The sequence below is a fragment of the Salmo trutta genome, chromosome 4 (genome assembly GCF_901001165.1).
Source record: "Salmo trutta chromosome 4, fSalTru1.1, whole genome shotgun sequence".
NCBI classification, from domain to species: Eukaryota; Metazoa; Chordata; class Actinopteri; order Salmoniformes; family Salmonidae; genus Salmo; species Salmo trutta.
Window position 1 is genome coordinate 31,669,773 of NC_042960.1, and position 26,586 is coordinate 31,696,358.

The 26,586-nt window shown below is 44.0% G+C and overlaps 1 protein-coding gene across 1 annotated transcript in view; it reads left to right on the plus strand.

Moving 5' to 3' along the window:
* The window catches only part of LOC115192231 (inactive tyrosine-protein kinase transmembrane receptor ROR1), a 161,890-nt gene that overhangs the window by 79,344 nt on the left and 55,960 nt on the right, over nucleotides 1–26,586 (plus strand). The window contains exon 2 of the mRNA XM_029750500.1: nucleotides 18,503–18,550. Within this exon, the coding sequence (XP_029606360.1) occupies nucleotides 18,503–18,550 (48 nt within the window). The remainder of the gene's footprint in view (nucleotides 1–18,502; nucleotides 18,551–26,586) is intronic.

Here is a 26,586-nt window from a genome sequence, read left to right on the forward strand (position 1 = left end):
GGGAGGGTGGCAGGAGTGACCCAGCTAACATCCATCAAATCCCCCCATGGAAGTCTAACCAGCATGGCCTGGGATTGGTTAATCCAGTGTAAACTAGCCAAAAGAAATGACTGCGATCTGAAGCTTAGCAGAGTGACATGCACTTCGCAACTGGTGCTGGGCAGCAACAACAAAAAAACGATACTTTAGCCTAAATAAACAAAAGGAAAGGTCCACGCATGGTATGATACTGTAATCGGAGTTAGAAAGAATGGTATTTGTGGGCTGGAAAGGACAAGGTGATTATCATTTGTAACTGAACTCGGGTGTGTATTTATGCTTTCATAGATCTGGCAAACATTGAGATTGACACTGTTTTAGAAGGCACCTTTAGTTGCTGTGGCTACAGGCAGTGTAGAGTTCCAGTAGCACAACAGTCCACGCCACACAGCTCTTCTTCTCCTTTAAAGACCGGGGGGGTTGTGTATTACTGTGTGTGTGTGTGTGTGAAGGCAGAAGGATTGTGTATATTAGACCCACCAGATGATAGGTTTATTACGTTGAGAGGAACCCAGTCAGGTTGCGTAATGTGTGTATATAAAGACATTATATACACTATGTCCCTTCCCCATCCCTATGAGAGAAAGCTGGTAGATAGATGGCGAGAGCTTTCGTTGGAAAGAAACACAGTGCCGCGTTGTTAGTGTTGTTGATCGTCACCCGGGCGCAGAGCGGAGAAGAGCGGAGGGGAGGGAAGATAGATGGGAAGAGAGACACCTTCCAGATGCCCTCCTCCGTTTCCCCTTCTCTTCTTCTTCCCCCTCTTCCTCTCCTCCGTGCTTGTTGTTTCATTGACGCGCCGAACCTCCTGACTCCTGGACGTTACGATTGAGGCGAGGGTTTGATCTTATTGGGGCCTTGACAGGGGGGGGGGGGGGGGGGGGGGGGGGGGGGTTAGTGGGGGAGGTAAGGGAGTTAGGGAGAGGACGGGTGAAGCCGTGTCCCACATGTGTCCCCAATTACCCAGCTGGAAATGAAAGGGTGCTGTAGATTTAATGTGAGGGTGCTTCTCTCAACGGGAATAAAACAATCCTCTTCACACCTCCTCCTCAATCTCTCCTAGTCTCCCCCTTTTGCCATGTGCTGAGCAGGCACGTCTTCAGCCCAGGCTTTAGGAAGCCATTTTCCCTCTTCCAACACCCAATCCCACTCTTCTCCCAAGCCTTTTCTGGAGACCATTCTGCTACTGTTTAACGGCACGTTGTTATTAACAACTGGAGTCGCCGCCACATACTCAGGACCTAGCATATTGACGGCGGGTTGGAAGCAATGGGAACAATATGGCGAGGTGCGTAGCGAAGACTCCAGGTGCCAGTAACTCCGTGCACACCCAGCGTTGGCCAACTCCTGCTCGACTAGATCCCCAAAAACGCTCTCGCCCTCTCGCCTCTCCCTGAAACAGTCTCGGCTCACCTCATACTAACGTTACCTCTGCCGCTCCATATCCTAGGGGAAAACCCTTACTGAACGAAAGAGGCTCAAAACACTCCATAACTCTTTCATGTCCAATCCAGACGGGCCCGCAATTTAGTAGCTGAATACGGCCATTGTTACGTCCTGCCAGAAATCATTTTGAGCAGACACTCTCTGCTGTACAATAGTGACGTGTACTGTATGAGTCAGTCCGGCAATAGTCAACGCACGCTGTGTTGAGCCTGCCTCTGTGTGTGTGTGTGTGTGTGTGTGTGTGTGTGTGTGTGTGTGTGTGTGTGTGTGTGTGTGTGTCCACTGTTCGGTAGTCAGCTCATGCTGTGCAGATCCTGTGGCTTACTGTAGCAGACGGGTAACACTCAGCAGAACCATGCATATCCTAGCAGACTAATGTTATTCTTTCATACGGCCGATCGATCACAGTCAGCTTAATGTTTCTTCCCCAGCAGCAGCAGCAGCAGCAGTAGTAGTAGCAGTGGCGGATTTAGGTACGGGGGACACGGGCAGCCGCCCAGGGCAGCATCCGGGTGGGACGTCCGCACAAGAAAATTCGGAATGGTGACATTTGCGCGATCGATTTTTCTATCGCTCATTTGCACGTCACGTCAATGATATCATGCCACCGTGTGGGACTGTGGGTCAATTTGCCTTGTCGGAGTGGTCGCCCTGATTCTAGATTGTGAGCTAGGCAGGCTACTGCCTAGGTCTCCCACTCAGAAGTACGAGATGGGGAGGGGGGCGGGGGTAGGTTGACCTCAGGTCTCCCCACTGGAAGCCCGTGGTAGGGGGAGCGGGGGAATCTATCAAATAGCGCACCTCTAACTTTGTACAGTACCAATGCAATCAGTCAAATCAGTCACACCACGAAATGCTACCAAATAAACCACAATTCATTCATAATACTGTGAAAATATAGTTTCACAGACATATTGCTGCATTTTTTTCTGGTTTGTGCGAAATGGTTAAGAATAATATAAAAGCAGTCTGCACACCACCAAGGTGAATTGGTTTAGTCTTGACTCTTGGTTGACAGTGTTGGGGGATGGGTAATGTGTTGACGCTCGAGTGCCAAGTCAACACAAATGGATAAGAAAAGGTCTAAGCCATCAGGTGCCCAGTTTAGGAAAAAGGAGGAACGAAGAAGAGGAGAAACTCTCAGAAGATAAAGGTACGCAGCTACGTCATCTCTTTATGAGTATAATGTTACGCATGTAATGAAATAGGCTAGTATAACACTTACGTTTGTTAACCCATGTTGCTTGCTACGCTGTTACACATAGGGCGACAATATTCCGTTTTCTGTCCAACTAGCTTACATAACATTGGATATCATTTCGCACAGTTTCATCATGACAACGTGTGTAGCCTGCAGCAACCCGATTACAACCTAACTAGCACATTATTGATTTGGTTAACTTTCATTGAGGTGACATAAAGGTTTTCTGTGATTGCATTGACTAGGTCCTGAGCTCAGGAAGGGGAATTCCCAATGCTGTAGGCTAACTTATAAGACATCTATATTATGCTGATATTTTGTATCTTTTGTGATACACTGAGTCTTTTGGGGTGTCTTATGCCTAGAATTAGCCAAGGAGGTTGTATGGTTCATTTGGTTCCTATTCTGAAAGTTTGATACATTTTGCATAATGACGTGTTTATTTATTTAGGGTGTTAGACTCATAATCTGTATTTCAATGCAAATTCAGGGGCACTTCTGAAATATTTTGGAGCACCCTCTGGCACTGGCCAGGATGAGGAGCCATTACCTCCTCAGCCACACAGGCCTCTTCACAAATGATCTCGGAGCCTCAGGATGAGGAGCCATCCACTTCTCCCCAGCATGATTCAGGTGTGTGTGTGTGTGTGTGTGTGTGTGTGTGGGGGGGGGTACACGCACATGTGTTTGTGTGCATCCCTGCATAACATAAACAAAATAAATCGTTTCCCATTTGCAAAGTTTTACGTTTCCATACTGTAGGTAACAATGATGATTGTATTATTACTGGGTATGTGGGATGTTCCACCACTATAAATGCTGTGAATAACGTGTGTAAACTCATGCCCATGTGCTCTCCATTAGAAATACCTGTAGCAGCATCCCTACCAAATCCTGCTGCTGAGGATGAACCACTGTCTACAGACCCTGCTGACTGGCCTTCTGTTCTGACGGACAGAATTCGGACAGAGGACCAGTTTGCAGAAAACCAAGTGAGGTACCACCTCACTTTGTTTTCCCCAAGGAATGAGAGTGATGGAAGAACTTGCCACCACCAGTATTTCAGGAAGACCTTGGTGAGCGGTGAAAAAAAATCCCTAGAAGTTGGTTGGTGTATTCCGAAAGAAACAACAGCCTCTTCTGCTTCTGCTGCAAACTCTTTTCTGAGAAGAAAATTCCTTTAGCAAACTCAGGACTGACAGACTGGAAACATGCAAGTTCTTTGCTGACTTCCCACGGCAGCAGTCCAGAACACCAAAACTGCATGAAAACATGGAAAGAACTGGCAATGAGGATCAAAAAAGGGGAAACGATTGATAAGCATGAGATGACACTAACGGAGGCTGAGAGGATAAGATGAAGAGAGGTGTTGACACGTCTGACTGCTAGTCTGCAGTCTCTGGCAATCAGAAATCTGGCACTAAGGGGACACACAGAAACACTGTCCTCTCCATCAAATGGACATCTCCTCAAAGAGGTTGAACTGATGGCATAATTTGATCCAGTCATGAAAGAACACCTTAACCGTGTCCAAAAAGGGACCTCGAGTCACATCACCAGCTACCTTGGCCACCAAATACAGAATGAAGGTGGTGGTTGGATGGTGTCAGAGATGTTAGGCTGTTTTAGTGGCTCTCCATCGGGCCCTACTGAGTTTGGCCCCATTCAAATCCCAAGGGGACAAGTTTTTCAATTGAATTCAATTCAAAGGCCTTTATTGGCGTGGGAAACATATGTTTACATTGTCAAAGCAAGCGACATACATAATAAACTAAAGTGAAATAAACAAACAAAAATGAACAGTAAACATTACACTCACAAAAGTTTCAAAGAAATAGAGACATTTTAAAATGTCATATTATGGCGATATAAAGTGTTGTAACAATAGTTAAAGTACAAAAGGGAAAATAAATAAACATAAATATGGGTTGTATTTACAATGGTGTTTGCTCTTCACTGGTTGCCCTTTTCTTGTGGCAACAGGTCACAAATCTTGCTGCTGTGATGGCACACTGTGGTATTTCACCCAATAGATATGGGAGTTGATCAAAATTGGATTTGTTTTTTCAAATTCTTTGTGGATCTGTGTAATCTGAGGGAAATATGTGTCTCTAATATGGTCATACATTTGGCAGGAGGTTAGGAAGTACAGCTCAGTTTCCACCTCATTTTGTGGGCAGTGACATAGCCTGTCTTCTCTTGAGAACCAGGTCTGCCTACAGTGGCCTCTCTCAATAGCAAGGCTATGCTCACTGAGTCAACATAGTCAAAGCTTTCCTTAATTTTGGGTCAGTCACAGTGGTCAGGTATTCTGCCACTGTGTACTCTCTGTTTAAAGGCCAAATAGCATCCCAGTTTGCTCTGTTTTTTTTAATTCTTCGTTAGTTAGCGAACAGCAGTTTCTCACATCCATAAAGGGCAATGGGTTCTATAACTGATTAAAGTATTTTTAGCCAGATCCTAATTGGGATGTCTTGCCTTGTCTCTCAGATCGTTCTCTCAGATCGTTGTCTCTCAGCTTCTCTGTCTACGCCTCGCTCTCTCTTTCTCTCTTCGCTCTCTTGTCTCTCTCCGTCTCCCAAACAGAGTTTTGGAATGCTGGAGATTATTTTCATAACTTTCAGTGGAAGAGGGATCTGGACTGCAGAGAGGAGAGACGCTCGCAGCTGGGCTGTGATTGACAGGGAAGAGTTTATCAAAGTACACAGTGAAGGCTTCAAGTGTCCTTCTGGTCTCTCTCTCACTCTCACTCTCACTCACTCCCTTTCCTTCAGTGTTGACACGCTGGAATAAGAGTGGAAGAAGACAGGCAGTGTTGTTTTTCCTGGAAATAATCCCTGTGTCTGTCTGGATCTGGTCCTGGATCAGTTTCATGTGGATTATGTGTGGAGCTGCATGCCTAAAGGGCAGGCCTGGGGTCAGATGACAGAGTGTAACAGAGGCTCAGTGATTCAGGGGACATCGTAAACAAACAGGTGTTTCCTGGTCCCGTGCTGAGAGGGAAGGAATCAGAGGCCATTCATTCTGATCTGGAGACAGTTTTCAGATATTGAGAGATCCTTGAAGTATGTTTCGACATTTGATATATACCATTCTAATATAGGCCTTATAGAAAATTTGTATCAAGTACTTTTTTGATATACAGTGCATTCAGAAAGTATTCACACCCCTTGACTTTTTCCAACTTTTGTTGTTACAAAGTGAGATTGAAATGTACTTAATTGTCATTTATTGTCAACGATCTACACAAAATGCTCTGTAAAGTCAAAGTGGAATAAGAATTCTAACTTCTGTAAAAAAGTCATGAAAAATAAAACACTAACATATCTTAATTACATAAGTATTCGACCCCTTGAGTCAACATGTGTTAGAATCCCCTTTGGCAGCGATTACAGCTGTGAGTCTTCTGGGTAAGTCTCTAAGAGCTTTCCACACCTGGACTGTTGCAACATTTGTCCATTATTATTTTCATAATTCTTCAAGATCTGTCAAATGAGTTGTTGATCATTGCTAGACAACCATTTTCAGGTCTTGCCATAGATTTTAAAGTAGATTTAAGTCAAAACTGTAATTTGGCCACTCAGTGAATGTTCCTGTTTTCTTGGTAAGCACCTCCAGTGTAGATTTGGCCTTTTGTTTTAGTCTGTTGTTCTGCTGAAAGATGAATTCATCTCCCATTGTCTGGTGAAAAGCAGACTGAACCAGGTTTTCCTCTAGGATTTTGCCTGTGCTTAGCTCCATTCCGTTTCTTTTTTATCCTGAAAAACTCCCCAGTCCTTAACGATTACAAGCATAACCATAACATGATGCAGCCACCACTATGCTTGAAAATATGGAGAGTGGTACTCAGTAATGTGGTGAATTTGTAAGAACCGACGCTGGAGTAGAGAAGCAGGTACGGAGAGTGAACATTTCATTTTGCACAGACATGGAACACGACAGGAGCAGCGTCAGAACCGGGTAACACAGCGACATACGACAATTAATGCAGAAGCGGAGAAGAGAGCTATGGAACAGACAGATATAGGGAAGCTAATAACACAGGTGATTGAGTCCAGGTGAGTCCAATGAATCGCTGATGCGCATGACCAGGGAAGCAGGTGTGCGTAATGATGGTGGCAGGAGTGCGTAATGCTGGGCAGCCTGGCGCCCTCCAGCGGGAGCAGGCGAGCGGGAGCAGGCGTGACAATATTGGATTTACCCCAAACATAACACTTTGTATTCAGGACAAAAAGTGAATCGCTTTCCCACATTTGTTGCAGTATTACTTTGGTGCAGGGGCGGAAATCCCGGGGGGGACGGGGGGGGACACGACCCCCCCATCCTGGGAAAAATATGATTTGTCCCCCCCAATATATCACTGAAACATAACTATGTAATTTAAATAATATTAATAATACGCAATGAAAGCAATTGTGCTGATTATAGACACTTAATAGCGCGTTTTTAAGTTTCAAAAGATTGCGACCCCCCCCGCCCTTTGCCTCACAATGGTTTGATCCACTGCCAGTTCCTTAGCTTGCTACGTAACTGCCGTGAGGTTCATCCAGTCAATCGCGCACACAAACACTAGCTGAATATGCAGAGCTAGCACGCAAATATTAACTATTAAGCTAGCTAGTACCTATTCCATTTATGTGGCGTCGTCAAAGATGGAATCAGCATGCAGATGATGTAAGTTAGTGCTTCAAAGTCCCTGTGATAAGGTTAGCGATAAACTGAAGTCCAAACTGAACAGAACTACACTCTCATCTACCATTGTCTTAAATATATTTAATGGTCTCGTTGCAAAAGCTAAATTGTCGCAAGGGAACTTTTATTTATTTAATTTCACCTTTATTTAACCCGGGTAGCAAAGATTATAGCAAACACCACTGAAACTGAATTGGTGCTCGCTAGCTTTGCAAATTCAGCTATTGTTGGAAGCCAGCCAATATGAAACAAACTATTAAAATTACAAAAGGTTGCAGCATATGTTGTGTAAATGGTGAACTCATACAGTTGTCAACTCTTGTCATTTTAATCCGTTTCACATTTGCTAGCTACCTTTTAGATCGAAGCCCATATAGAATGATTGAAGATGATAGAAGCCCATCTCCTACTGTAAATAGCCTACACACTGTGTGTGTAGCCAGCCAGGTAGAAAAATGGCAGAAAAATAAAAGACGGACATCAGAGTATTTTTCAATACACGAAAACGCATAGTAAGAACCCTAGTAGCCTAATATCTCAAAGACTAGTTGATAAAATGTTCATAAGAAAGAAATGAAATTCTAATGGAAATGTTTCACAATGATGTCATTAGGCAGAGCAGGCAACAGATGGCACACAGACAGCAGAGTTGGGGACAGATATGCAGGGACAGACTGGCAGAGACAGGGAGTCTCAGGTAAGTTTGTTGAGTCTTTGTTTGGCAACATTATGAAAGGTTCTCCATTTTTTTGACTTGTAAAATAGGAACATAATTGGAAAATGCCATGGATACACCCACTCTCAACTTAAACTGGTGACTGAACTAAGATTTGGTATTGCTGTTGTGATTAGTTGTGTAGTTTTGGGTACCGGTAGTTAGGAGTACGGCAAACACCTTATTTCTTTGGTTCCTCAATATACATTTACCATATTACAATGTAGGCTATGTGTTACAGCACTACTTTTGGTGTCCCCCTCAGGAATTGCTCTTGAGAAAATGTAATGTAATTGTCCCCTCCAAAGTGGATATCAGATTTTCGCCCCTGCTTTGGTGCCTTGTTGCAAACAGTGTAATAATAACTTCACCATGCTCAAAGGGATATTGAATGTCTGCTTTTTTATTTTTACCCATCTACCAAAAGGTACCCTTCTTCGCGAGGCATTTGAAAACCTCCCTGGTGTTTGTGGTTGAATCTGTGTTTGAAATTCACTTCTCGACTGAGGGACCTTACAGATAATTGTATGTGTGGAGTACAGAGATGAGGTAGTCATTCAAAAATCATGTTAAACACTATTATTGCACACAGAGCTCATGCAATTTATGTGAGTTCTTAAGCACATTTCTACTCCTGAACTTATCTAGGCTTGCCATAACAAAGGGGTTGAATACGTATTGACTCAAGACATTTCAGCTTCTCATTTTTTATTTAAAAAAAAATCATAATTCCACTTTAACATAATGGGGTATTGTGTGTAGGCCAGTGACACAAAATCTCTATGTAATCCATTTTAAATTCAGACTGTAGCACAACAAAATGTGGAAAGTCTAGGGCTGTGAATATTTCCTGAAGGCGTTGTATACTGTACCTATTATCAATCCAGTATTTTCCATATTTGAAAAAACAAATGAAGCACAGTAAAACAGCTTTGTCCATCAGTAGAGGGGCCTGTCAGTCTGTCTCTCTACAGCTGGCTGTCATTTTAAGACCCCTATTGGGGGCTCTGACAGCCCAGTTCAAAACAACTATACTGGGTGTGAGGTAATGAGCGTGCTGACAAGTGTGTGTGTGTGTGTGTGTGTGTGTGTGCGCCAGGAAGACACGCTGATGAAAGACAGATCAGAGGGATTGTGGTTAATAATAATGGAACATTTCTCCTCCGATTTACAAATCATCTTGCTCAACTCTCGGCAATACATTCATCAAATTCTAATCAAAGCTTCAGATGATATAGTCATCTCTAAATGACTAGAGCGGGTTCTGTCTCTGATTGTTGCAACGAAGACCAACATGCTTAATCATTAACTCGTTTACAGACAAAAGGCAGAGATTCAAATCCTTCAGCCTTCCCTGTGGCTCAGTTGGTAGAGCATGGAGTGTGCAACGCCAGGGTTGTGGGTTCGATTCCCACGGGGTGCCAGTACAAAAAAAATAATAATAATAAATGCATGAAATGAAATGTATGCATTCACTACTGTAAGTCGCTCTGGATAAGAGCGTCTGCTAAATGACTAAAATGTAAATCCCAGTGGAAATTTAAAAAATTCCGATTGGCATACGGAACGGTTTTGGAATTGATCCCAGTCCCAGGTCGTCATGATGTCTGAATCTTAAATGACGTTTAAATCCAGTCATTTTATCCTGGGCTTCCAAGATTCCCATCTGCTCAAGCCCTCTCCGTGGGATAGATCAGCAGGGCGAGAATCCGGGAGTTCTCACTATGATCCCATGGGATATTATCTGTCAGTGGTGCGTGTGTTGTACGCATGCAACGTTCGGACGGACAGGCCGACAAAGACAGACAGACGGACAGACACACCCTGCTGCTTCAGCTGACGTCAGGATTTCAGCACTGTTCAGATTTGCCTGCATCACACACACACAGAAAACACACGCGCGCAAAAAACACGCAAAAAACACAAACGCACACACTTCCTTCCTGTGTGTCATCCTGTTAAGGGTAAAACAAATAAGCTGTCGAGTAGGTGGTAACCTGCCTGTGCCATTTTTGACTAGGCGCCCATTAAATCTTTCGTAATCTGAGCCCAGGGTGTACAGCTACGCCGTGAGCCCTGCAGTCATTAAACCGTAAGGCAACCCCTCGTCTATGACACGGTACACGTCTCTCTGTGACACGCTACACGTCTGGACACAAACAGGGTTGTCTGAACGTGGCACCAGACTGTAATGTAAACAGCGTGATCCTCTCATGTGGCCTGGAGGAAATGCTAACACGCTAAGCTAATAATGGGGGTTGGGGGGTAGTAGTGTGTGTATCCATGTGTGTGACTGACCCATCAGAACCAGCTGGTACTGCGATCCAACCCTCATTATGGGTTTGACAGAGCCACTGACTGACAGAAGGGACTTTTAAGTGTTGTGAACATTCTTGAAACAGCCGTCAAACGAGCCACAAATGTCAGTTTGGGTTTTTAACGGAGAGATGGCTAGCTTTCTGTGGTCAGCAGACTGCTGTTTCATGCAACATTTCACCGATGGTTGTCGTGATCAGTTCAGTATGTTAGGGCTGGATTTGTCTCTCACGTATTCTCTCTTTTCCCGCCTTTCCTGTTGTGCATTGTGTTCTTCTGAAAGGGCCTTGCCGTACACCTTCTGTGACTCTCCTCCTTACCTCGTTCACTGATCTCTCTCTCTCTCTCTCTCTCTCTCTCTCTCTCTCTCTCTCTCTCTCTCTCTCTCTCTCTCTCTCTCTCTCTCTCTCTCTCTCTCTCTCTCTCTCTCTCTCTCTCTCTCTCTCTCTCTCTCTCTCTCTCTCTCTCTCTCTCTCTCTCTCTCTCTCTCTCTCTCTCTCTCTCTCTCTCTCTCTCTCTCTCTCTCTCCTCTCTCTCTCTCTCTCTCTCTCTCTCTCTCTCTCTCTCTCTCTCATTGAGTTACCGCTGTGCTTCCTGTGAGGCGGTTTGAGGAGCTGTAGGCTACATGGCTGCAGTGTCTGGACATATGCACAGTGGCCCCACCCCTCCAAACACTGTAGGCCATCCTGCACCCACTCCTCTTTAACGACGACTGGGTTTTCCAGAGAAGTGTTTAAACTTTCACCTCCATGCCAGCATTCCACTAGGACACGGGGAGAGAGAATCTGGAGAGAGGAAATATGAAATATCCCGGATCAACGTTGCATAACCTCCCCCACTTCTAATGCGAAAAACTGATGGCCAGTTAAGATGTTGGTTTGTTATTCTTCCTGGATATTATACGATACCCCTCAATTGAATAGTTACATTCTTCAGCAAATATGAGGGGAGGAGAAGCTTGGGATCCCTTAATGGTAATGTATGAGAGCTGATCCATCACCCACATACACACACACACACACACACCGCGTGAAGGACATGAGACCCAAATCATACGATCACATTAGCCGCCAATGCATATCCACATTTCTGATAGGATTGTATTCCTCTATTCCCACCTTGGCTGACTCTCTGTCTGGCCAGAGTTTGACAGTTGAGCCGCGTAAAATATGAAGAAAGTATTTTTATGGAATACGCTCACGTCACTGTGCGATTTTTATTATCATTATCCAAACACAGCTGGAGGGATCAGACACGTTGCTCACGGAATATGGTGCGAGACATCTGCCTGGTCAGATGCTCTGATGCGAGTTGGTAGCCTGTTTGAGGACAGAGAGACCACTGTTGCAGAGTCCAGGAGGTGAGCTTCACTAACATACTGTATCTCTCACGTCATCCACAAAGCTAAATGTGCTACAAATGCAGTTTGTTTGATCGTGTTCAGTGACTAAGGTATTTACAATGGTTTCTTTTTCCGCACTTAGAACGCAAGGAAAACACCTCTATTAACCTTTTCCAACAATCAAGTATTCCGCTGGAGATTTTAGCGTACCTAAGTGAATCAGTCTGATTCCAGCAGAGTGTGTGTGTGCGAGTGTGTGTGTGTGTGTGTTTGTATACATGCTTGAGTGTGTGCGTCATATGTTCATGCGTGCGTCGTATGTGTACGTAGCTCCAAAATGCCACACCTGTAGTAACAGCAGAACCACTGAACCAGAGTCAGCTGTTTCCTTCGTCTCCGACCTGAATTTTTGTTCTGTTTCATCTTAGCTGGTCCAGGATCAGCCACTGTGACCGGCTCTAACCAGGCCCTATTTTTAGGCCTTCATTAGCAAATCTCCAATTTACCAGATATTCCTTGATTGTGTAATGACAGGGGTTGGCTTGGGGCAGCTTGCAGATGTGCTCTAAACGGAGGAGGGATAACAGGGCCTCTCATCTGGTTTGATATTCCCCTGGACCGACCGGACGGGATAGTTTAGCTTTTCATTAAACAGGCCCCCTTTACAGGCCCTTCTATAGTACACTTACCAAGCCCCCCTCTCCTCTTTCTTCCCTCTCTGTTCTCCCTCTCTGCACATCCACTTCCTCTGCAGGGTCCTCACCTGGCTCCGCTTCACTGGCTTCACTGTGTTAGGAGGGCCAACGGGCCGTGAAGCCTCTCTCATCTTTCCCTTCTGCCCTGTTCATTTTTCCTCTCCTCCCTCCCCTCTCACCTTTCCTCCTTCTGGATTTTTCTTACTATGATTAAATCACAAAAACGAGTCTATGTTTGTAGTTTTATTAGTTAGGGTAAAACTACAACTCCCTTCCAGATCGAGCACACACAGCAGTATCATCAACCCCCACAAGTGTGAGTGGGGCTAACTGCCAAAACATTCCACCAACACTCATTTAAATGGGTTGAAATATACCTAATTAAAATGCTGCGGTGTTTTTTACAGTCATGTTAATGTAACAGTGTTTATAGCAGAGGGGGCTGGTGGGAGGAGCGATACGAGGACGGGCTCATTGATACCGTTTGAAACCATTCCATTTATTCCATTCCAGCCAGTACCATGACCCCTTCCTCCAATAGCTCCAGCCATCAACCTCCTCTGGTTTATAGCCATGTTATATAGCAGTATAGCCTCATCTCATCAGCCTGCCTATCTGCCTGCCACACTAACAGGTGCAGCAGGCCTACACCATGCAGCCTCATTAGCCCAGGCCAAATTCCTGACACTACGCTGAGCTGCACTGGGCTCGTTAATTCCTCCCAACATGCCACGCGTTCAACTGCAGATTATCACCCAATTAACACCTCCCAGTCAGTCCCACCACAGCTCTCATAGGTCCTCTACTGACTCACACTCTGCCACTCCACTCTCACTGCCATGTCCCTCTGCGCTGAACCCAGCTGGTACAGCTGCTGTTGCTAAAATGTTATAAATGCAAGGGCGCCACTTTGGTTTTAGAAGTGGGGGGGATATAACCTGGCGGGGGGGTCTGGGTGTCCTCCCCCAGAATTTTTTTGAGCCATCTAAAGCTCATTTTCTGCATTTTTACACAATCCAATATGCAGTCTCTATTTAGAACAAAAAGTAAGCAAAAATGCCCATAGTCATCAAGTTATTATTTGTTTTGGGTGTGTTAGACCAAGGCCAGAGTGACAAGCCACAGGACGGCAGACCCCAGAGCCAGGACTGAGCAGCCCACAACTAGGGATTGCCTAAATACGTATCTCCCCTGATGTGGGCATGTTTTCAATACAGACTCATTTAGTCGTACTGTATTCCATATAAGGGATCCAGACCTTATTAAAGTTGCCCAGTATACCTTTAATCCTGTAATAAATCAAATATAGTGATACATCACTTGACATTGTGGGAGGATAACCAACCTTCCAATTAATGGCAATGCGTTACATAGCCACTTTAAACGCTTGGTTACACAGTTTCTTCAGATTTCTTCAGTGCCTTAGACCTCTGTGCCACTCAGGAGCCCCAGATAACAGTCTCCAGTATCAACATTTCCAAGCAAACATAAACAGGGAGAAGGGAGAATCTGTAGACATGCTGAGATAAAAGAACATACTCTTTGCCAGAATTCAGCCAGCCTTCACAAGACCATAACATATGCAAATATGTCCCCTTTTGTGCTTTATACCTCCAGCAGAGGAATGACATTTCTGAGTGCATGTAATTCAGTTTCACTGGCATATAGTATATTCTATGGATGGCCTTAAACTGCAGTCATTTATGTCTGAGATGAAATGAACATTGCTTCTCAATTGCTTCTCACATTTTTATTTGACACGTTTTGGGTCACCGGGAAAAGCCTCTATCAACCTTTGATAATGTTTGGCAATCAACTTTGGAGATTTGTCAGACTGCATTTAAAATAGAATTTGGCTTGTCCAGTGATTGAGAGAAAATGTTGTATCTGCAAAAATTCACCTCACCTTTTGTCACAGACTGGTCTTCCCTGGCTGCCTGACTCTGCTGAGACCTCTGTCACCATCTGATCCTCCTAAAATTAGGCATGACGAAGAATTACCTTGGTGTACATTTATACATTATATTATCCAATAAAATAATCAACGGTTAAAAAATGTAAATGATCATTATTTCCAGATCCCAGACTGATGTCCTGTAGCTACTGTAGGTCTACTCATCAGTTCAAGATGGAACTTTGTATCATTCACTGATACTGTTAATATACTGCAAAATTCACCTGAGCTCCGTAGACTGGTCTTCCCTGGCTGTCTGACCCAGCTGGGACACCTGTCACCATTTGATCCTGCTAAGACATGATGAGCATAGTGTTGTTCACTGACTGCACTAGAGCTGCATTCCCGCGGGATGCCTGCAGGACCCGACAGAGATCATTGCGGCGCGGTCGTCATTTTTCATGCTGCGGTCAGACAGATGACTTTGGGATGAAAATATTTTTGTCGTCCCACAGGTTATTTGGAAACGGTCATCTTTCTGCTTTTTATGCATTAGTCTAACTATTGAATTAAAAGCACATATTTTTCACATTATTCACATGTTCAGAATTCGCTGCTTCAACTTCAGTAGCCTACCTCTCCTAGTTGGGCGTGAGAGTTCAAGTGCGCCTAGTGTGTGTGGTCTCATTGAAATAAAGTAGGCTGCCTACATGGGTGGAGAATCAAATGATGAAAAAAATGATTATGAAATTAACTTAAATATGATTAGGCTGGGGTTTACAACAGAGTCTGTAAATAAATATTGATAATGGAAAGAAGTGGAGGGCGCTCAACCTACATGAGTCGAAGTGCAATCCAAAAATGTGATCATCATTGAAAAAGGAAAGGGCAGGGTTAGGCTACTAGGGTGAACATAGGTTAGGCTACTAGGGTGAACATAGGTTAGGCTACTAGGGTTAACATAGGTTAGGCTACTAGGGTGAACATAGGTTAGGCTACTAGGGTGAACATAGGTTAGGCTACTAGGGTGACCATAGGTTAGGCTACTAGGGTGACCATAGGTTAGGCTACTAGGGTGACCATAGGTTAGGCTACTAGGGTGACCATAGGTTAGGCTACTAGGGTGACCATAGGTTAGGCTACTAGGGTGACCATAGGTTAGGCTACTAGGGTGAACATAGGTTAGGCTACTAGGGTGAACATAGGTTAGGCTACTAGGGTGAACATAGGTTAGGCTACTAGGGTGAACATAGGTTAGGCTACTAGGGTGAACATAGGTTAGGCTACTAGGGTGAACATAGGTTAGGCTACTAGGGTGAACATAGGTTAGGCTACTAGGGTGAACATAGGTTAGGCTACTAGGGTGAACATAGGTTAGGCTACTAGGGTGAACATAGGTTAGGCTACTAGGGTGACCATAGGTTAGGCTACTAGGGTGACCATAGGTTAGGCTACTAGGGTGACCATAGGTTAGGCTACTAGGGTGACCATAGGTTAGGCTACTATGGTGACCATAGGTTAGGCTACTAGGGTGAGCGAGCGTTGTGCCTTTTTATATTCAATAAGTATTGATTACCCATTTATTTGTCTCTGCCTGCAAATCATCCTCCTAAAAGGTAGGCTATATCCTATAGGACTATGCAAAACGTAGCAAATGTCACTGTCATAATTCTTGCTGTTTCCAGTTCAGTAGCCATACCTGTAAGATCAGGTGTGCATGTGGTCTCAGTTAAGTAGAGTAGGCTATAGCCTATGTAGAGAAGCACGGGACACTTATCTTTGAAAGGAAATGTACTTCCTAAATAGGCCTATGATTAGACTATAGTTTACTACATTGACTAGAAATAGGCCAAAGTATTGGTCACCCATATTTCTCCATCTGAAAATCTTCCCAGTCCTAAAAGATAGGCTATAACAATAGCTCAAGAGAACGTGCAAGTTTCGCCAACTCTGCTCTCTTCAAACTACATCAAACATATTGGCTGATTTAGCCCCGCAATACAATGTAAGGGCCATGTGAGAATCTCTGGTAATTTAAGCTATTTATGAAGTTATTTTTTGCTGGGACCATGGCTGGCAAGTGAGCTGCGTCACATAAGCCTAAAATAACATTACAGGACTGCGGTTGGGTTTGGGACCAGTTCTTGCAGTAGCGAGTGGGAGTCAGACAGAAAGCCAGCGGGTGCGGGAGCAGGATGAAGAAATTGGTCCTGTGCAGACCTCTACTGTGCACCATGACAGTGAAACCTGCAACGTTAGAGCTGTTTATTACTGTGTCACTGTGAAAAGTAGGGAATTAGCTAGGGAAACTGACAGATTCATAATGTTACATTGCCATCCTGACAAATAAAACTCAAATTGCACTGAAAAATTGTCAGAATATCAATCTTCAATTGTTTGGTCGATGGTTTCATTGTTTGATTCAGGTCTAGTTTGATTGAGGCAAAAATAATAGCGAATGTAAGCCAAATTTTGGCCAGCTCTCTCTCCAATGGCAAATCAACTGGCTAAAGCTAGCCAAGTTAATTTACTTCCGAAACGGGACAAAAGAAAGACTACAAAACATTTCCATACAAACAACTGCTATTGGATAGTAATACTAGCCACCTCATATCGCTATCTGACAGATATCTAGAGGCTAGAGCTGACCTGGTAGCTACTGTACTAGCTAGCGTAGCTTATACATTCACCTCAGTCGAGAGGAGATGAAACATTAGCTAAAGTAACATGTCAGTTACAGTACTAGCTCAGCACTGCGAATAAACATTAGTTTAGTTTTTTTCTTCTTTTTTTCTTTCTGTTAAGTTAAACAGCAGTTACCTTGCCAGCTACATCAGTCAACTAAAGAAAAACTGGGGGCGGGACAAAAATGCAATTTAAGAATGTGTAGGGGACATGACCCCTCCATCCCCAGTGAAAGTTGCGCCCCTGCATAAATGTGTTATTTTAATCGTGAAATGTATAAAAATGAGACCTTGCTAATGTTGTGTTTGATTTTGACTATCATATTTTGCTACTGGAGGATAGTGTATAGTATATTGTATGATATATTATAGATAGGATAGTGAAGTGAGTGAGTACACTTTGAGTCTGTTTGAAAGGTCCTGGTGAGCAGCTGTGGCTCCAGTAAGGTTACAGTACAGTCTGAGGCTGTGACAGAGAAGGCCCATGTCTGTCTGTCCGTCTGTCAGCACTCTGTCCATCCGTCAAATGAAACAAACACAGTGGCCTGCAGAGAGGCTGTGAGAGTCTGTCCCATTAAACACCCTCACTCCAACATGGCTGTGGGAACTCACTACATAACAGAGAGACACACAGATAGAGAGACACACAGATAGAGGGAGAGAAAGAGAAACATGAGAGAGAGTGTAGAGAAAGAGTGGCTGAAAGATAGGGGTGCAGTGAGAGGGAAGAAGTAAAAGTCTGGAGAAAGGGTGTGTGCGTGTGTGTGTGTGTGTGTGTGTGTGAGAGAGGGAGAGAATATCCCCCGCACCACAGCTCCTGCCTCCTGCTGTAAACCCACTGTTTATTGTCCAGTGCAGAGATATTACATTGGACAGATATCACCTATTGGCCTGTGGACAGTGGATGTGAATAGTTCACTCTGCCTGCAGCCTAATATCTGGTTATGAAACACCAGCTGTGTCCCAAATGGCACCCTGCTCCCTATGTAGTGCGCTACTTTTGAAAAAGGGTCCCATAGGGGAAAAGGGTACTCATTTGGGATGCGGACACAGAGAGGAGAGCTGTCTGTCGTCAAGTATTAATAATACCGTAGCCTACTGGGGCATGACTCTATGATGTCCCCTGTCTGATACTACCAGCGTCTGGTCTTCAGGAATAACATTATTATTATTTCCCAGGGATGAACTGTTTTAAACCGTGTTTATCTTTTCATTTCAAATGTAGAACTCGCCCAAGAAGCATCAGGGTGGGGTGTCTGGAGTTTGCTTTTCTCTCTGTCTGTGGAACTGACTCATGCTGAATGATACCGTCATACCCCCGATGCCACTTCGTTTTGGGTCACAGTAGAGCCTCAGAACCCAGCCATCACCATGTCTTGAGACATCTTGAGACGCAGGTGATGGCTGGGTATACTGATAGCAGTAGTACTGCAGAAGCAACCTACTAACCATATGATCTCCTCTCTCTCTCTCTACAGGGTTTGAAGACCCTAGTGTGGTGGCCGCTTCCACTTGGAACAGCTCAGGTGAGAGATCGCTCACACACACACACACACACACACACACACAGTGGTGTACACAAACAAACAAACAAAGATAAACAAGCCAGTTAGAATGACACAGTTGTGACTTACATGTAGAGACATGGATGGGACAAAGATGAACCAGTGTGTGGGCTTGTTAACTGTGATGCTGATATTGTCCAGTTGTGTCAATGTGGTTTACTCGATGCACTTCGGACCACAATTCACGTCACTGGTCCTGTGTTGTTTGTGTGTGTCAGCTGTTCCACTTGGCTATGCCTTACACACGGTGGCTAAGATCTTATTCGAAGCCAAGGCAGAAGGAATCCTGTACTGTTTGTATATCAGCAGCGCTCCACTGTACGTAGGTTACAGTACAACGCTGTGGCTAGCTTGCTAACATCGGGCTCTGTTATCTGATGGAAGCCTGCTGATTGGCCAAGTGTTGTGTCTGGAGCCAGAATGTGTTCTTTATTCGTCGAGCAGACACCATTCAGGTCCTATGACAGCAGCCGAGTCAATCTGCATACTCCATTTGCAGGAAAGTTTCATGTTTTATTGTCACGTGCACAAGTACAGTGAAATGTCTTCCTTGCAGACTCTAAACCCACCAATGTAGTAATCAATATCAGTTTAGTACTAAAAATAACATACGGTAAAACAAAAACACACAAGAAATAAAAATAAGAAGAACACGAGAAAGTATGTAAGCTATATACAGGGTCAGATAATTGCCAAGATAATCCATCCACCTGACAGGTGTGGCATAAGCTGATTAAGCGGCATGATCATTACACAGGTGCACCTTGTGCTGGGGACAATAAAAGGCCAATCTAAAATGTGCAGTTTTGACACACAACACAATGCCACAGATGTCTCAAGTTATGAGGGAGTGTGCAGTTGGCATGCTGACTGCAGGAATGTCCACCAGAGCTGTTGTCAGAGAATATTAATTTCTCTACCATAACAAAGTTGTTTTAGATAATTTGGCAGTACGTTCAACCGGCCTCACAACCGCAGACCATGTGTATGGTGTTGTGTGGGCGAACGATTTGCTGATGTCAACGTTGTGAACAGAGTGCCGAATGGCGGAAGTGGGGTTATGGTAAGGGCAGGCATAAGCTACGGACAACAAACACAATTGCATTTTATCAATGGTAATTTGAATGCACAGAGATACCGTGACGAGATCCTGAGGCCCATTGTGCCATTCATCTGCCTCCATCACCTCATGTTTCAGCATGATAATGCATGGCCCCATGCCGCAAGGATCTGTACACAATTCCTGGAAGCTGAAAATGTCCCAGTTCTTCCATGGCCTGCATACTCACCAGACATGTCACGCATCAAGCATGTTTGGGATGCTCTGGATCGACGTATACAACAGCGTGTTCCAGTTCCCACCAATATCCAGCCACTTCACAAAGCCATTGAAGAGGAGTGGAAGAACATTCCACAAGCCACAATCAACAGCCTGATCAACTCTATGTGAAGAAGATGTGTTGCGCTGCATGAGGCAAATGGTGGTCACACCAGATTCTGACTGGTTATCTGATCCACGGCCCTACTTTTTTTTTTAAGGTATCTGTGACCAACAGATGCATATCTGTATTCCCAGGTATGTGAAATCCATAGATTAGGGCCTAAGGAAGTTATTTCAATTGACTGATTTCCTATATGAATTGTAACTCAGTAAAATCTTTAAAGTTGTTGCATGTTGCGTTTATATTTTTGTTCAGTATATTTAGCAGTCTTATGGCTTGGGGATACAAGCTGTTCAGGAGCCTGTTGGTGTCAGACTTGATGCCCCGGTACTGGTTCCTATGAGGAAGCAGAGAGACCAGTCTATGGATTGGGTGGCTGGAGTCTTTAACGATTTTCCGGGCGCTCCTCCTGATGGGCACAACTGTGCGCGTGTGGACCATTTTAGTGATTTGGACACCAAGGAACTTGAAGCTCTCGACCCACACTACTGCTGCCTCGATGTGGATGGGATACTGCCGCCCTGTTTCCTGTAGTCCACGATCAGCTCCTTGGTCTTATTCCAAGGAGCTGTCATTTACCTTAGCGCCAACCTCAGTGTTAATCCAGGGCTTTTAATTAGGGAAGCAGCAAACCTTCATTGTGGGGACAACGTTGCAGATGCACTTCCTAATGAAGCCGGTGACAGAGTTGGTTAGCTCATCAATGTTATCCGCAGAATCTCTGAACATATTCCAACCACCCGCTCGCAAAGCAGTCTCCGATTCTGATGACCATGTCTCAACGGAGTGAGTCACGGGTACTTCCTGAAGGAGACTCATTATTGTCGCTGTCTGACTTGGATGACAGAGCTGGTGATATTTTACAGCTCTTGAAACCGGAGTGTCTTTTTCCTGGGGTTTTCCCATAGACATATATACTGTATGTTTATGTACTGTACACCATTGGGTTTTCCACACCTTGTAGTCAGGCGGAGTTGGCTGACAGTATGCCACCGTTGTGGTTAAGATACATAGATGATGTTGTAACAGCTTTGCATCACCTACACTGTTACATTATGGAAAATCCTAGTGAGAATACAAAGTGATTATACACTTTCTGTGCTTGTAATGTGTTTGGCACGTCTTGATAGTATAAGTTTCCATCTAGCTTTCACACACACACACACACACACACACACACACACACACACACACACACACACACACACACACACACACACACACACACACACACACACACCTGGTAGTTATTTTGCTTTGAAAAGGTCTAATATGGATTTAGAGTTTCACCTTTGCCAGAGCGGGCTGCAGTGTAGAGCCAGGTAGCTCATCATCCTTCCCATGTTATGTTAGCTGTGCTCCAGCTCAGGTTTCTAGCCTGTCTCCTGCTGTGAGGTCCAGGCCAGCAGACGGTCTATGGCAGTATTAGGTCTGTATTAAAAGTTGCACTACGCAGAAATCGATCCGCCATTTCCTGATTGCTAAAACTCGAATAGTTTGCCTAATTTCAGTTTATGTGACAAAATAAGGTAGGATAGTGTAGAGAATCATTGTACCATCTAAGCCGCTGTGAAATATATTTTCCATAACCAAAAATATTGTTGTTTCGTCTGTTTTGAATGTTGTGTACAAAACCGAAAGAAAAAGATGCAAAAACAAAACTTAAGAACGGGGAGCATAGAAATAGCCCACATAGAACACATCTACCGCTTCTTAGACTTGCTGTCGATTATAATGATAGATCTATAACTCATATTTCTTTGTGAATTTTGTCAGGTCACCCAAAAAGTTACATATTGCCACATTAACCAGTGACTCACTTACAGTAGAGGTAGAATGCTGCTGAAGTAGGGTGATTTGGGTGGGTTCGACATGTGACACACTGTGTGTGTGTGTGTGTGTGCGCGCGCGCTTTCCCCTCTCAGACACAGGTCCAAACAAAAGTCACTGTAATAAAGAGAGGGGCGATGATGGAAACAATTTAGTAATCTGGTGATGTTAAAGAAATGTCATGAGCCCGGCTGAGTTTTGGTTTCGGAGGGATTGGGTTGCCAATCACTACAACACTCCACACAAGCCAATTAGGGGAAGAATGGGTTTGTTGTACGAACATTGGCAGGACATATCTCTCCTCCTTTCTCTTCCATCTCTATTATCTATCATTATGGCAGTCAGTGGAGTGTGCAAGCAGGCTGTTCCAAAAGTCATTTCAGAAGGAAAGTGCATCGTATAAATATTTTTTACCATTTATTCAGCAATGAATAATGAAAGTCTTGGCGATATAGCCTCTGCTCCTTCAGGGTAACTCACTGCCTGAGCAAAATATCCATATAAATATAGTCTACGTGCAGTGAGTGCGGTAAACTATACCAATCCCCCAGGCAGGAACACAGAATCTAACAGGTGGAGAGGCAGGGTGGTGGTGGGAGCAAGCAGCCAGTGCATAGTACCAGTAGCAGCAAACGATAGCAGGATGGGAGAGCAGACCTGTATAGCTTAAATACCCAACCAATAAGGTAGGCATGATTGATACAAGCCTCTAATTTCTGAACTGGTTCCGCATAATTTCAAAATAAACGAAAACACCACGTAAAAATATGTTTAACAATTTATTCAGCAATGGATAATGCAAGTCTTGGCGATGTAAGCTCTGCTCCTTCAGGGTAACTAACTCACTGTCCGAGAAAAGCGAGCAATACCAATCCCCAAAACAGCAGAACCTTACGCCAGACGACTACGTGCACCAACGACAGAAGCACTGTTGAAATATTACCGAATGACCACCTAAAGTCATCCTATCACGTAAATCAGTCCTAAATAGAATGTTAACCATACGTGCATACTGAGCAACGTATAACTCCTATCCCTCCCTTGATGACGTACCGCCGGGTACCCTCGCTGGAGGCAAGATGAGCTTCATCTTGGCACACGTGACCATCTTTCCTATCTGCCGCAAAGCAGTGTGAACCCAGCCGCCCTAAAGAAGCACCGCCGTGTGCTATCGCTGAACTATATCAATAGCCTAATCATCTATGGCCTACTATAAGCAACCTAAGTAATAAGCAACCAGCCAACCACCTGTACTGATATGCACTGAACTTCATTACGATGACTACCGAAGCGAAGCTATTGACTGTGGGCTGAACGCCGACATAGTGAACTATATAAGTCACGGGATCTCGCAGATGAACTCATCACTTTTGGCATCCAAAATCTCCTTGGCGTTTAATCTAATATAGCGTTCGTGGGAAGTAGAAGACCACGCCCTATGTTCTTCAGTGTGGATGCAGGGACAGATAGAGAAGCCGAAACCCCAGTATCTTGTCATTGATAACGAGAGACATAGACCCCGTAGATTACAAAATAAGCCTGCATATAAGAGAGTCTGAATAAGCTCTAACAAACCTTCCCATAAGAGGCAATGAACACTTGATCGCCGGCACTGATCGTCATGTGGGTGTTTAGCAAGCCCAGCACATGCTAGATCATGGTAGTATCAACAACCCATTCAACACGGCTGAAACTATCGCAAGCCTTGATTAGTCATCGCGCAGCTATACGCGTCAGTTTCCCCACTAAGGGCAGAAGTATCTTCTTTGAATATACTGAAAAGACCCAGTAATGTTTAGCCGATGACAGACTAAACACCATTCAAGTAGCACAAGAGATCCTGAATACTTGACTGCTGTACAGTTCTTGTAGAACCCACACATTAAGACCAGCACAAGTTGCTTCGGTGGTATAAGATGCCTGCACACGCACTATGCACACGCACTATGTACAAGCATGCATGATAACACACATAAACTTGCTTACTACTGTCCTAAAATGGTGTGCCATGGTACTGCAATGCTCCAGCAGATGCTGTGGAAAGAATAGCTGGTGTTGGCCCAGTGTGACTTGCCTAGTTAAATAAGGTTAAATAAAATACATTTTTTGCCAAGATAATTCATCCGCCTGACAGGTGTAGCATGTCAAGAAGCTGATTAAACAGCATGATCATTACACAGGTGCACCTTGTGCTGGGGGACAATAAAAGGCCACTCTAAAATGTGCAGTTTTGTCACACAACACACTGCCACAGTCTCAAATTTTGAGGGAGCGTGCAGTTGGCATGCTGACTGTAGGAATGTCCACCAAAACTGTTGCCAAAGAATTTAATGTTATTTCTCTACCATAAGCCGCCTCCAACGTCATTCTAGAGAATTTGGCAGTATGTCCAACGGCCTCACAACCGCAGACCACGTGTAATTATGCCAGCCCAGGACTTCCACATCCGGCTTCTTCACCTGTGGGATCGTCTGAGACCAGCCACCTGGACAGTTTGAAACTGGGGAGTATTTCTGTCTGTAAATAAAGCCCTTTAGTGGGGAAAAACTCATTCTGATTGGCTGAGTCTGGCTGCCCAGTGGGTGGGCCTATGCCCTCCCAGGCCCACCCATGCCTGCGCCCCTTCCCAGTCATGTGAAATCCATAGATTAAGGCCTAATGAATTCATTTCAATTGACTGATTTCCTTATATGAACTCTAACTCAGTAACATTGTTGAAATCATGTCATGTTGCGTTTTTGTTTTTGTTCAGTATAGTATGAAAGACATGAAAAAAACAAAATGCTCATAAAATGAATTAATACCAGTACTAATATATGACTAGAATGAAGTGCTCGCTACAATAGTATAGAGTAAGACCATCCACTACAATAATACTACTAGAACACAAGATGGGTGTGTAAAATGCATGACACATGACTAGAAATGCTAATAAATAGCCTAAATCTACTGCTGCAAATAAGAATGAAGTAAATATATAGTTGAAGTCGGAAGTTTGCATACACCTTAGCCAAATACATTTAAACTCAGTTTTTCACAATTCCTGACATTTAATCCTTAGGTCAGTTAGGATCACCACTTTATTTTAAGAATGTGAAATGCGAGAATGATTGATTTATTTCAGCTTTTATTTCTTTCATCACATTCCCAGTGGGTCAGAAGTTTACATACACTCAGTTAGTATTTGGTATCATTGCCTTTAAATTGTGGTCAAACGTGGGATAAACGTTTTGGGTAGCCTTCCTCAAGCTTCCCACAATAGGTTGGGTGAATTTTGGCCCATTCCTCCTGACAGAGCTGGTGTAACTGAGTCAGGTTTGTAGACCTCCTTGCTCGCACACGCTTTTTCAGTTCTGCCCACAGATTTTCTATAGGATTGCGGTCAGGACTTTGTGATGGCCACTCCAATTCCTTAACTTTGTTGTCCTTAAGCCATTTTGCAACAACTTTGGAAGAATGCTTGGGTTCATTGTCCATTTGGAAGACCCATTTGCAACCAAGCTTTAACTGCCTGACTGATGTCTTGAGATGTTGCTTCAATATATCCACATCATTTTCCTTCCTTATGAAGCCATCTATTTTGTGAAGTGCACCAATCATTCCTGCAGCAAAGCACCCCCACAACATGATGCTGCCACGCCCGTGCTTCAAGGTTGGGATGGTGTTCTTCGGCTTGCAAGACTCCCCCTTTTTCCACCAAACATAACGATGGTCATGACGGCCAAACAGTTCTATTTTTGTTTCATCAGACCAGAGGACATTTCTCCAAAAAGTACGATCTTTGTCACCATGTGCAGTTGCAAACCGTAGTCTGGCTTTTTTTATGGTGGTTTTGGAGCAGTGGCTTCTTCCTTGCTGAGCGGCCTTTCAGGTTATGTTGATATAGGACTCATTTTTCTGTGGATATAGTTACTTTTGTACCTGTTTCCTCCAGCATCTTCACAGGGTCCTTTGCTGTTGTTCTGGGATTGATTTGCACTTTTCGCACAAAAGTACGTTCATCTCTAGGAGACAGAACGCGTCTCCTTCCTGAGTGGTATGACGGCTGCGTGGTCCCATGGTGTTTATACTTGCGTACTATTGTTTGTACAGATGAACTTGGTACCTTCAGGCGTTTTGAAATTGCTACCAAGGATGAACCAGACTTGTGGAGGTCTACAATTCTTTTTCTGAGGTCATGGCTGATTTCTTTTGATTTTCCCATGATGTCAAGCAAAGAGACTGAGTTTGAAGGTAGGCCTTGAAATACATCCACAGGTACACCTCCAATTGACTCAAATGACGTCAATTAGCCTATCAGAAGCTTCTAAAGCCATGACATCCTTTTCTGGAATTTTCCAAGCTGTTTAAAGGCACAATCAGCTTAGTGTATGTAAACTTCTGACCCACTGGAATTGTGATACAATGAATTGTAAGTGAAATAATCTGTCTATTAACAATTGTTGTAAAAATGACTTGTCATGCACAAAGTAGATGTCCTTTCCGACTTGCCAAAACTATAGTTTGTTAACAAGAAATTTGTGGATTCTTTGAAAAACGAGTTTTAATGACCCCAACCTAAGTGAATGTAAACTTCCGACCTCAACTGTAACTACGTTGACTGAAATTATACCATCCAATGTATGCTAATAGTGTGACTAATGCAACAAATATGCACTAATGAACGCAGATACTCTGATTGCTCAGTGCAGAAACCAGCAGGAGTGTAGCTGTACAACGCAATAA